The 10,705-nt window shown below is 61.3% G+C and overlaps 1 protein-coding gene across 1 annotated transcript in view; it reads right to left on the bottom strand.

Moving 5' to 3' along the window:
• Positions 1–252: 252 nt before the first annotated feature.
• The window catches only part of LOC309858026 (SH3 and multiple ankyrin repeat domains protein 3), a 34,305-nt gene continuing 23,852 nt past the window's right edge, over positions 253–10,705 (bottom strand). Inside the window, exon 12 of the mRNA XM_082750704.1 lies at positions 253–2,740. Coding sequence (XP_082606830.1) covers positions 2,143–2,740 — 598 coding nt within the window. The 3' untranslated portion in view covers positions 253–2,142. The remainder of the gene's footprint in view (positions 2,741–10,705) is intronic.

Genomic DNA, 10,705 nt, shown 5'->3' with positions numbered 1-10,705 from the left:
TCTAGCCCAGGCCAGCTCCTCGGTGAGCTGGTAAACAGACGGAGAAACCTCCCAGGACCAAGCCCAGGCTGGGGTCCTGCAACAGTGCCAGATGAGACGAGAAGCGGAGCGTGTGGCCATGGAGGCCGGCAAGGACACCGGGTCGGAGGTCTGAGAGTTACCAGCGCCCAGGCGTGGATACTTGTGACAAGATTTGTCAAAGGAACAGCAGTTTGTGCTCCTAAGAATTCCTCAAACAAGCAACTGAAAAAGTTTCATTTCTTATAAATTTATTACATAATAATATTATAATAATTATTAATAATAATAATATAAGAAACATAGATCTCTGTGGGGTGTATCACAACATCAGGGTCAGGAGGCCTCAGGACTGGAGTAGGGGTGAAATCCCCTGGATGGAACTCCATACAAAAGGAGGGGTGAAGCGGAACTGACCCTGTAAAGTTAAAAACCCAAATTGAACGGAACCAAAAACCCACAGGTGAGTGTGAGACCAAGTGTGTATGTGGCAGTCTGTTACAGTGACTGCTCCCGTGTGTGTGACCTGGTCTGTTGGTGAAGGGGTTACTGGGTGTGACTCTGCCCAGGGAATGGGGCCGGTGGGCCAGGGCGGGGCGGGCGGGCACAGACCGGCGTGCCAGGCCCCTGGGCTGTGAAAACTTCAGTTTTCTGTGTTTTTTTTTTTTATTAAAAAAAGCTAGAAATATAAACAGAAACTTGTGAGTGACGTGGATGGAGCTTAGTCCAGACTCCAAACCCTAGGTTTAAAAACGTCCCAGGGCCCCCCCACCCCACAGATCATTGCTGAGTGTGAGGAGTCACAGTAAGGGGGGCTGGGGTGTCCTCTGGGGTCTTTGCCTCTCCCCAGGGCCTGCAGTGGCCTGACTCTAGGGGTCCTCTATGATCCCCCCCAGAAGCCCAAGGTTGGGGGGGCATTGCCTCCAAGGGCCCCTGGGAGCCTGTCACAGCAGCAGAGCTTCACCAGGGAGGCGGCTCTGGAAGGACAGGCTGGGCAAACAGCAGGTCCTAGGGTGCCTCTGACTTTCTTTGGAAGTGGGGATGTGCTTCCATGGCGCACACCCATACGCGCACCCCGCCCACACTGCTGGAGACCCCCCCCCAGGTCCGGAGTAGCCCCGGGACCGTGCTCCAATCAGGCACACACAGGGCTCCCATGCACTCAGCCGCACCCAGAGCTTCACACGCTCGCTCATGTGCGCACACACACAGGGCAGGAACAGGAGACTTTGGGGTCTGAGGCAGGGAGGCTTCTCTGCTGTGGTTGCCCAACAGTGTGGGGAGGAGGCTAGACCCCTCCTGGGAAGGGGCCACGTGAGGGACTTGGCTGGGGGGCGGATGCCAGGGCTCTGCCCCTCCTCAGGGCAATGGTCACCCAGGTCACCTGACCTTGCTAGTGCCCAGCAGGACTCTGCTGCCTGCCGCCCCTCCTCGCAGCACCTGAAGGGTCGGTGGGGCACACTATAGCTCAGCGATGGGAGAGGGCCAAGCCATGGGCCCCAGGGTGGGCTACTAGGACCCTGGCCAACCCCAGACCAGCTGGAGCGTCCCCCGCCCCACGTGGGGTGGCAGTGGCAGTGAGGGGCCAGAGATGGAAGACTGGGCAGCAGCAGCGGAACCAGTGGGGGGCTGTAGGGGAGGGGAAGGGAAGCTATTAAGGACAGAGATATTTGTTCCTTTTCTCGTTCCAAATATAGGGTGGATTAAAATATGCAAAACAGGGGGGCTCCTAGGCCCCCAACCGAGAACCCCAAGTCTCCCCCCTCCCCCCGAGTCACCAAGGTGTGTCCTGACCTCGCATGCTGGACTAGGTCCCCCCCTCTGGGAAAGTAGCCACCAGAAGCTGTGCGGGAGATGGTCAGGCCGGAGCACCCCACCCCCAACCCTCTCCCGCTCCAGCCCCCCTGGCCCTCGCCCTTCCTGACCGTGTGCTGGGTGGGACTCGCCGGCCGGGGAGGGCACTAAGCAATGTACAGGGCAAGTCTCCGAGCAACAGCAAACAGGACGATTCATGCAACATTCCTGGCCCGGGCGCCGTTGTGGGGGGCGGGCCGAGCCCGCGGCCCGGGGGTCGGGGTGGGGGGCCCTGCCGGCAGGGCGCGGCTGGGGCGTGGGGAGGGGGCGTCAGCTGCCGTCCAGCTGCCTGAGCGCGCGCTCGATGTTCATGCGGTGGCCCACGCGCGTGACGCCCAGCTCCACGAAGTCGTCCTTGGTGAGCGCCGGCAGGTGCGCGCCCTCGATTTCGTGGTCCTCGAAGCGGTCGCGGTGCTCGCCCAGGTGGATGCTCTCCAGCCAGTCGCCCACGTCGAACTTGCTCCAGAGCTGCAGCGGCTTTTGTTGGAAGGGCCGGCGCGGGCCGGGGGCCCCGGGGCCGGGGCCGGGGCCGGGCGCTGGCGAGGGCAGCGGCGACGGCGAGGGCGAGCGGCTGCGTGCGCTCACGCTGCGCACCACAAAACGCACCTCCTTCGGCTCGTGCGGGATGGAGAGGCTGGACGACTTGAGGATGGTGGGAGGTGTGAGGCCGAAGGGCCGCCCCGCGCCCCCCGCGCCCGCCCCCAGCCCCTCCACCCGCTCCAGCGACGCGGGCTTCACTGGGCTCGGGGCGCGGCGCGCCACGGGGTAGCGGCCGCCGGGCCGCACCGGGTAGGAGGCCCCGCCGCCCGGGCCCCCGGGGCTGCGCTGCGCTGAGATGGTGCTCAGCTCACCGAGGCTGCTGAAGAGCCTGCGGAGGGAGAGGGGGTCAAGGCCAGGTGAAGGGCGCCAGGAGACGCGGGGGCAGGCGGAGGGGGCGCGGCTCGCGGCCCGGAGGACGCTGGGGGCGGAGCTTGGGGCTGGGGGCTGGGTGGGCACCAGGAGACGCGAGGGCAGGCGGAGGGGAGCGCGGGAGGCAGCTCGGGTGGGGGTGGGGGGGCCTAGGAGCGGGGCCTGGGGCGGGGCTCGGGGTGGGCGCCAGGTGACGCGGGGGCAGACGGAGCGGGGCGCCGCCCGCGGCCGGGAGGACGCTGGGGGCGGAGCTTGGGGCTCGGTAGCCTTAGGGCCACCGGAAAAGAGGTGGGATCCGAGGATTACGACGGCCATTCTGTCTGGCCCCCAGGGTCAGAGCCAGGGCCCTGCTGGGGGAGAAGGGGACTAGATTGAATGGGATATAGAGTAAAACCAATCCCCCTTCGCAGCCCAGCGGAGGAAAGGCAGCCTTTCGCGGCAAAGGGAAGACCGCCCCAACCCTGACAGCCTCCCACACTGGCCCTGGGCACTGCCCCATCCACCCGTGCCCTGGAGGGGACGACTGTGGCACTACCCCTCACCACTCCCACACACAGCTCTGTGCCCCTGAGGAAACCCAGAGGAACCTGGGCGGGCTTCAGGGATGGCTGAGTCGTGATGACGACTGCTGGTGGCACAGACTGACCGAGCCCATGAGTCAGAAACAGACACCAGGCAGCGTTCATGCCCACGCAGAGCAGCCGCGTGTGCAGGACAGGTGTGAGGCAGCGACACACCCATGACACGCGGCCTCCCTGCACAGGACAGCACACACTGCAGCCACAGGAACACCCACACGTGTCACAGACATGCAGCAGTGTGGCAGGAATGGCAGTGGACTGCTTGTGAGAGACGCACTTATGTGCAGACACACACACACACACACACACACACAGCGCTTCCCTACCCAACATCAGCTGACGGGACCCCAGACCTGCAGCCCCTCCCCAGCATGGCCGCTCCCCAGTGGGAGGCCGACCTGGGAGGACCTCCGGAGAGTCCCGCTCCCTCGTCCCTCCCCCTTCCTTTCCGTTCTCCGCCCCAGTTGCCCCCGGGGAAGTCCGGGGAGGGGGCTGTCCGTGGGACAGAAGCCCCACTAAGCGGAGCAGAGCGGAGAGCAGGGCGCCCGGGACAGCGCGCGGACAGCGGAGAGCAGGGCGCCCGGGACAGCGCACGGACAGTGAGAGGCATGGGATGGGCATGCTCACTTACACAGCCGGCGCTCGGGACCACCGCGCAGCTAGACAGAGCAGCCACATGCAGATGGGCAGGAGAGAGCAATGAGAGAGAGTGTTAGCAGCCAGGGCCGCAAGGCAGGCACATGGCCCCCAGTCACAGCTACAGTGTGCCAGCCAGGTGCAGGGCTCCCTGGCCAGACACCCACGGGAGGAGGGACTCAGGCGTGGTGGGAGGAAAGCACCCTGGAGCCACTCCGGAAAGGGAACTGCAGGCCAGACCTGGGCGGATCTGGATGGATCCCTGGTCTACCTGTGGGACCTATTTTGGAGTTTATGACGGGCAGATCAGAGCGGTGCCCATCCACTGGCTTTACTTGGACCACTGTGAGGCGATGCTTCCTGTTCCCGTCCACTCTCTGCGGTCTGACCGGCCTCTCTCCAGCTGCCGTCCCACCTCCCTCTCCCTGCCCCTGCCTAAGCCAGGCGAAGGACCCTCCTCTGGGTTTGTGCAATCCCGACTGGTGCCCACCCCCTTTGTGCAATCCCGACTGGTGCCAGTCCCATAGGGCTCAGGGCACCCTCAGCACCCTTCCTCCCCTTCATGTGGGCTTTGTCTTTTCCTCTCGCACCTGCGCAAGGTCAGCCTCTCCCTGGAGATCCAGCTCCGTCTCCCACTCATCCTCGATTCCAATTTCCAACTCCCTCACCTTCCACTGGCTTCTCTCCTCAGCCTCCGTCCCCACTGCCTCCTCCCATCACTCAGACCCACAGCAGAGCCTCTAGACCAGGCCTCCCACACACACGACCCCCAGTGGAGAGGGGCTCCTAAGGACACCTGGGGTGCTCTCAGGGGACAGGCACCAACCAGAAGAAACCCTCCCTACTCCCACCACACCTGTCCTCCCTGGTACCACCTAGGCTTTGGGGCAAAGTAGGGGAAGGGGAGGATTGCCAGGGAGATGTTGCAGCAGGTGGTGGGTGCCCAGGTGGTGGTGATTGCTGGAGGTGCGGGTGGGGGGCAGTGCTGGGTAAGATGCTGAGGGAATGGTGCCCAGGATAGCCCCACTAGAGCCCTCACAGTGACCCCAGCCCAAAGCCCTGCATCTCAGGAGGGAACCCTGCCTAGCCCTGTCCCAAGGGCTGGGTTTCAGTGGAACCATGTGGGTGTGCGTGGAGCCAAGGGTCGACAGAAGCATACTGACAATTTGGCAGGACCACAGCCTAGCTGGGAAGGCAGAGAACAGGGTGGGTGCTGGGTAGTGCAACGGAGAGACTTGGCCTGAGCCCAGAGCAGAGTCTGGGTTCCAGGAGGCCTTTCTGGCCAGTGCTGGAGCCTTCCTGCCTGGCGGAGGGGGCAGCTGGCTCTAGTAGCACCCACGAAGACCTCCTGAGGAGAGGTGCTGGGGGCAAGAAGATGAGCCCTTGCCAGGAGGTGCCCTGGTCCACCAGGCTGGGAGTGGGGAGAGACGGCCAGTCCCAAAGGTACCCCGGCACGCTGGACGTGGGAGGACACCTAGAAGAAGAGCCTAAGGAAGTCTGGGCGCTCCCAAGGCCCCCGGACACAGCAGAGCGTGGCCGAGGGGTCCCCATGGCCCCAGTGCCTGCTCCTCCTCCCCTTCCTTTTGGGGAAAAAGGAACAGCCCACATCATCCCCTGGACAGGAATTCCAGCAGTGTCCATAGCCAAGTTTCCATGCCCTTCTGCACACCCATCACTGTCCATCACTGCTCTCAGCTGTCTGATCACACCACACACACACCCCCAGCCAGGCCCAACCATGGCATGGTCACATCACAGCACCCACCAGCCTCCCAGAGGGCTTCTGGGCTGCCCACCCTCTAACAACCGGTACCTCACCAGGCACCCCTGAATGCTGCCAGCAGCCTCCTCCAGACGGCTCAGCAAGGCTCCATGCCCCAGGCACCTCTTCCACCAACATCTGAATGTGGTACTGTCTCACTGCCTCATGACTCTTCAGCCACTGAGGTCTGGTCTTGCCCCCCCACACACACCCCTGTAGTTACCAAAGGAGCACCAGGACCCCCTGCTGACCTTTCTTCCATCCCTTCCTTCCTAGACGGGTTTTGCGGATTCTCCTTTTGTTCCCCACTTTCCTCTGGGTGGTGTGGTGCATTCCCCTGTCAGCTGTGGCTCCATGAGAGGCCCAGCTAACCTCTGAGCGCCACATCTCCACGGGGACCAAACACGCTCTCCCTTCACCCAGTCCTCCCCACATCAGGGACCCGGGAGCCACCATCAGCTCCTCCTTCTTTTCACCTGGAAGGCTCCTAGCTTTGCCCCAGGTCCTCATCCCCACTCCCACCCCTCAGCCACCGAAGGGTCCACTCATCTGATGGTCTCGCTCAGGACCGCTCAGCTCATTTCCTAACTGTTTTCCTTGACTCCTAGTCCTTAGCACAAAACCAGGAACACAACTTATACTGAAAAAAATGCCATCCAACAAAAATCATTTGACATATCTCTCCCAGGCTTGACTACCTGTTGGCCCACGGGTACCAACAGACGAGAAAAAGCCAAGCTCTGGTCCTGGCATCTGGCTCCGGCCTTCTGCTGCTGCACTCAACGCAGGGCAGGTCTGGGTCTGGGGACTTCTGCGGTCTGGGAGCCCTGCCCTGGGAGAGGGTGCCCAACAGCAGCACAACTAGACACAGACTTGCAGGCTCCGAGGCGCCCCCTCTCCAGCCTGGCGCCTTCTCACCGCCCACATCCACTCACAGCTGCGACCTCAGCACACTCCCGGTGTCTCTGTGTCCCCTCATCCGAGAGCCCTTCCTGCCCTCCCAGCAGGGTTCAGGGCTCTTGAAGCAAGGGACCCGCGTGCATGGGAGCCATGAGGACAAAGCCGATCCCGGCCCCAGTGCCCCGCCCGTCATGCAACAGTGTCCACCAGGTCCCGGGAGAAGCCCAGCAGGCCTTTACCACCGGCCGTCACACCGGGCTGGATCCAGATCCCTGCCAATTGTGGCAGAAAAACGGGGCCCACAGAAGGTCACCAGAGCGAGGTTCCTACCCCGTGATGGGAGAGTGTGACCCTTCTTAATGACTGTCTGAGACCTGACAGCTGAGAGGCCACAGCACAGAGCACATCAGAGGGCAAAGATGTGTGCAGGACATACACCCTCTGACTTCATATTTGCAAAGCTATGTCTCCAGGAATGTCTTCCAGTAAAACTCGACGTGGGGGCAGACGGATGTAAAACTGAGACCGCAGAACTTGGTGTCCCTGTGGAGCTCGGAGCCACCAGGGACTTCAGACCACATGCGGGATTCCAATCCACCCGTGCAGTGTGGAAGACAAACGGAGTTGGGTGCACGTGTGGGCCTCAAAGACCATGGTGGGGCTCTGAGAAGATGGAGGTTCTGTTTATAACCAGAGCTAGACGTGAAGCTAGAAGCATCAAGCCGGTGGATAGTCTGGGATTGATGTTCCAGAAAGCCAGAGGTCCTGGACCTTCTACCTGGAAAGATGGCCCCAGTACAGAAGAGCCAATCGTTTCAAGTTCCTGAGCTTCCAGTCTGTGGCACACAGGGCAGCTTGAGCTGCCAAGAAGATCCAGGGCTGCAGAAATGTCTTGGGACTAAACTGCATCAGGGCTGTCAGTGGGGAAGTGAGCGGAAGGGGTGTTTACTGTCCTGGGATGCCCACTGGGTGAAGAGAGGGACAGGCCTGGAGCTGAAATCAGGGAAACCCGGGGACCAAGGCTCAGAGGTGTGACCCCCCAGGTGGCCAAGGATATTACTCTGGGGCCTCTGCCAGGAATGGTCCTGGGAAGAAGGATGTCAGGACCAGATGTCAGGACTTCCACACTTTGAACACCCCTCTAAGAGACAGTGTCACTAGCAGTTCAGCATGAAACGAGAGGTGAGTGCTAGATTCTGGCCATAGCCGACTGCAGAGCAAGAGCAGCGAGAGGAAGACGCCAGGGCCCCCACCAGCCACACAGACTCCACGTGGCCACAGCATCCCCTGCTCGGCCCCCAGCCGGGAGCCAGAAGCGAAGGGTGGGCAGTGGGGCCCGCTCCCCAGGGCTGTGGTTTCACCCAGGTCTGAGGGCAGGAGGGGGCACCGAGGGAGAAAAGAAGTGTGAGCGGGAGCAGAAAGGAGTGCAGGGGGGCGTGGAAAGGGGAAGGCAGGGCAGAAGGATGGCCCAGGAGGCGGGACTGATCCGGTGGCACTGTGGGGACTCGGGCATCAGCGATTTCAGAGAACGCATGCTGTCCGGGATACACGTGACCCGTTAAGGTGTCAGTCTAACAAATGAACACGTGTGCAAAGGGACTACCGCTGTCACCAGAAGGGCTCTCACAACAGAGGCTCCAGACTACGGTTAACAGAGACTCAGGCTTAGGGCCAGGTACACACCACCACCTCCTGGCTGCAGCAGACTTGCTCACACGCTTCGTTCTCACGCCTGGAAGATGGAGAGTTTACTGCTGTCCGTCCAGCAGAGCTGCTGCAGAGGTGAAACATGGGCCCTGTCGTCTTCTAGGGCAGCAGCTGGCACTCTTTTCTTGAAGTTTATTTATTGAGAAAGAGAGAGGGGGGGGGCAGGGAAAGGGGCCCCGGGAGAACCTCCGGCAGACCCCCCACCGAATGCGGCGTCTGACACAGGGCCCGATCCCACAGCCCTGAGATCATGCCCTGAGCTGAAGTCAAGAGTTGGACGCCCAAACGACCACACCCCTGGGGTGCCCCTAGCACCTGGCACTCTTATTTCCCACAAAGGGCCTGGCTGAGCACACACAGTGAGAGCCCGCCATGCTGCAGGCCTGAGCTCTGTGCTTCAAGGTGACGCCGTGTGTCACCCCCGTCATGTCACAGGAAAGGGCTGACGTTCACAGAAGGGAAGGGGCTGGTTGCAGACTACCAAGCTCAGACGCAGCCAGCTGAGAGGTGGGGTCCAGGGTCCTCTGGCCCCAAGCTGATGCCAGGGAATGAAGCCAGCTGCTGAAGTTGGGAAGGGCCCTGTCACAGGGACCTCTGTTGTTCTAGGTCATCTGGCATCTGGAACCCAAGAACCTCCCTCCCTCACTCTCAGCACCTGTCTGCTAGGGGAGGCAAGCCCAAGCCTCGGCTCCCAGGACAGAGATGACTCGGGCCTGGCCAATGGCAGCCTCACTTCTCCCTGACCCCAGTGACTCATTCAGAGGAAAGCAGGGGCCCCACGTGAAGCCAGTCAGAGGCTGGAGCTTTGTAAAAAGTACTGAGCAAAAGAGGCTTACTTTCCTGCCGACCCGTGGAGAAGGGATGTGAAATCTGCAGCGGCGGGCCTTGCCCTTCCCCAGCCCGCGTCCAGAAGAGAAAACAAACCAGCTGGTTTGTTCCATTCCAGAACCATGGAACTCGAGATCCTTCCCCAGACGCCCACGGGAGCCGGCAGAGCAGATGACAAGCCCCGGCCTCACCTGAGCCTGACCATGGGTTCAAGAACCAGTAACCCTGAACCGACCGTGCACCGTCCCTCAGTGGTCTTGGTCTTAAGCCGCCTCCCTAGATCTCACATCACAAAAGACAGTGCTTAATTCAGCTCAGTTCTTTCATCTGTTCAGCAAATGTTTATTGAGGGCCTGCATGGTACCAGGCACGGTGCTGCCCACTTTAAATGGCTTTAATTTGCATTGGAGCCAAGGGACACAGAGGAATGGAGGGCCTGTCGAGGGAGGAGAAGCAGAAATGAAGACGGGCTGGTTGGGGTGGGGGTTGTCAGGGAACCACCGCCCTTAGGGGCCAGGTCCTGCAGAGGCCCAGGACCTGGACTGTTCATCCCAAATGGACACCCCTGGCCATGCCTCCTCTCGGGGCATTTTCAACAGTGCCCTGCTGGAAAGAGGGCTTTCACATTCAGCCGGAAGCTGGAAGAGGCCTTGCGGGGAGAGAGCCCCCGAGCAAGCGCCCGAGATGACAGGGGCTGAGGGACAACATTCCTGGACTACTCAGGAGAGGCGCCGCGAGCTCCCCAAGCCCCAGTTCATCTTTTGAAGAAGGTAAATCAGACAAGCCTCTGAGTAAGACCCAAACCCCTCACTGCTTTGGGAAGTCTGCCTTCCGAGGCCAACAGGAAAGGGCCTGCTACGCTAGTCTTCAGGGAACGAGGAGGAGGAGCCAGGTGGTGGCACCCCACACACTCCCCACAGAGCCAGAAGAGGGAGGCGGGCCTACGGGGCACAGAAGGCAAAGGCAGCTTGAAGAGGGTCGACAAAGGCCCGCCAGGGGATGAGCAGCTCTGCCTCAGACCGGCACCAGTGGGCAGGAACCAGCTCTCCCACATAGTTATGGAGCCCACAGGCCCAAGAGGCCCTTTCAGGAGCAGAGCCCTGGGAATGGGGTCCTCAAGGAAATGTCCAAGGGATCAGCCCAGGGGCGTTGGCGGCTCTCTCTACCAGAGCAGCACCCCAGCCCCTTGCTCAGCCCCTCCCCTCTTGGGTCCCCACCCTGGCTGGGAGGTAGGAAGAGAGGACAGACAGACAGACAGACAGACAGTGGAAGTATGGAGAAAGCGAGAGGGCAGATGGAGGGTGCAGAGGCAGTGCGACTTCCACCAAAGAACGGCTTCTAAATGCATCTGAAAACCATGCACTGGGCTCTGTTTAAGGGACACGGAGGCAGAGTGAGAGACAGCAAACAGGAAGCTGGTGGTGTGTCGTAAAAGGAAAAGGAATCCGTGTTCCCTAAGCCTCCAAAGGAAGCAAGGCCAGAGGCAGCTCCAGGAGTGGTGGTAGCAGCC

Source organism: Mustela nivalis, assembly GCF_964662115.1.
Source record: "Mustela nivalis genome assembly, contig: HAP1_SCAFFOLD_1759, whole genome shotgun sequence".
NCBI classification, from domain to species: Eukaryota; Metazoa; Chordata; class Mammalia; order Carnivora; family Mustelidae; genus Mustela; species Mustela nivalis.
This window is presented reverse-complemented; position numbering and strand designations above follow the sequence as displayed.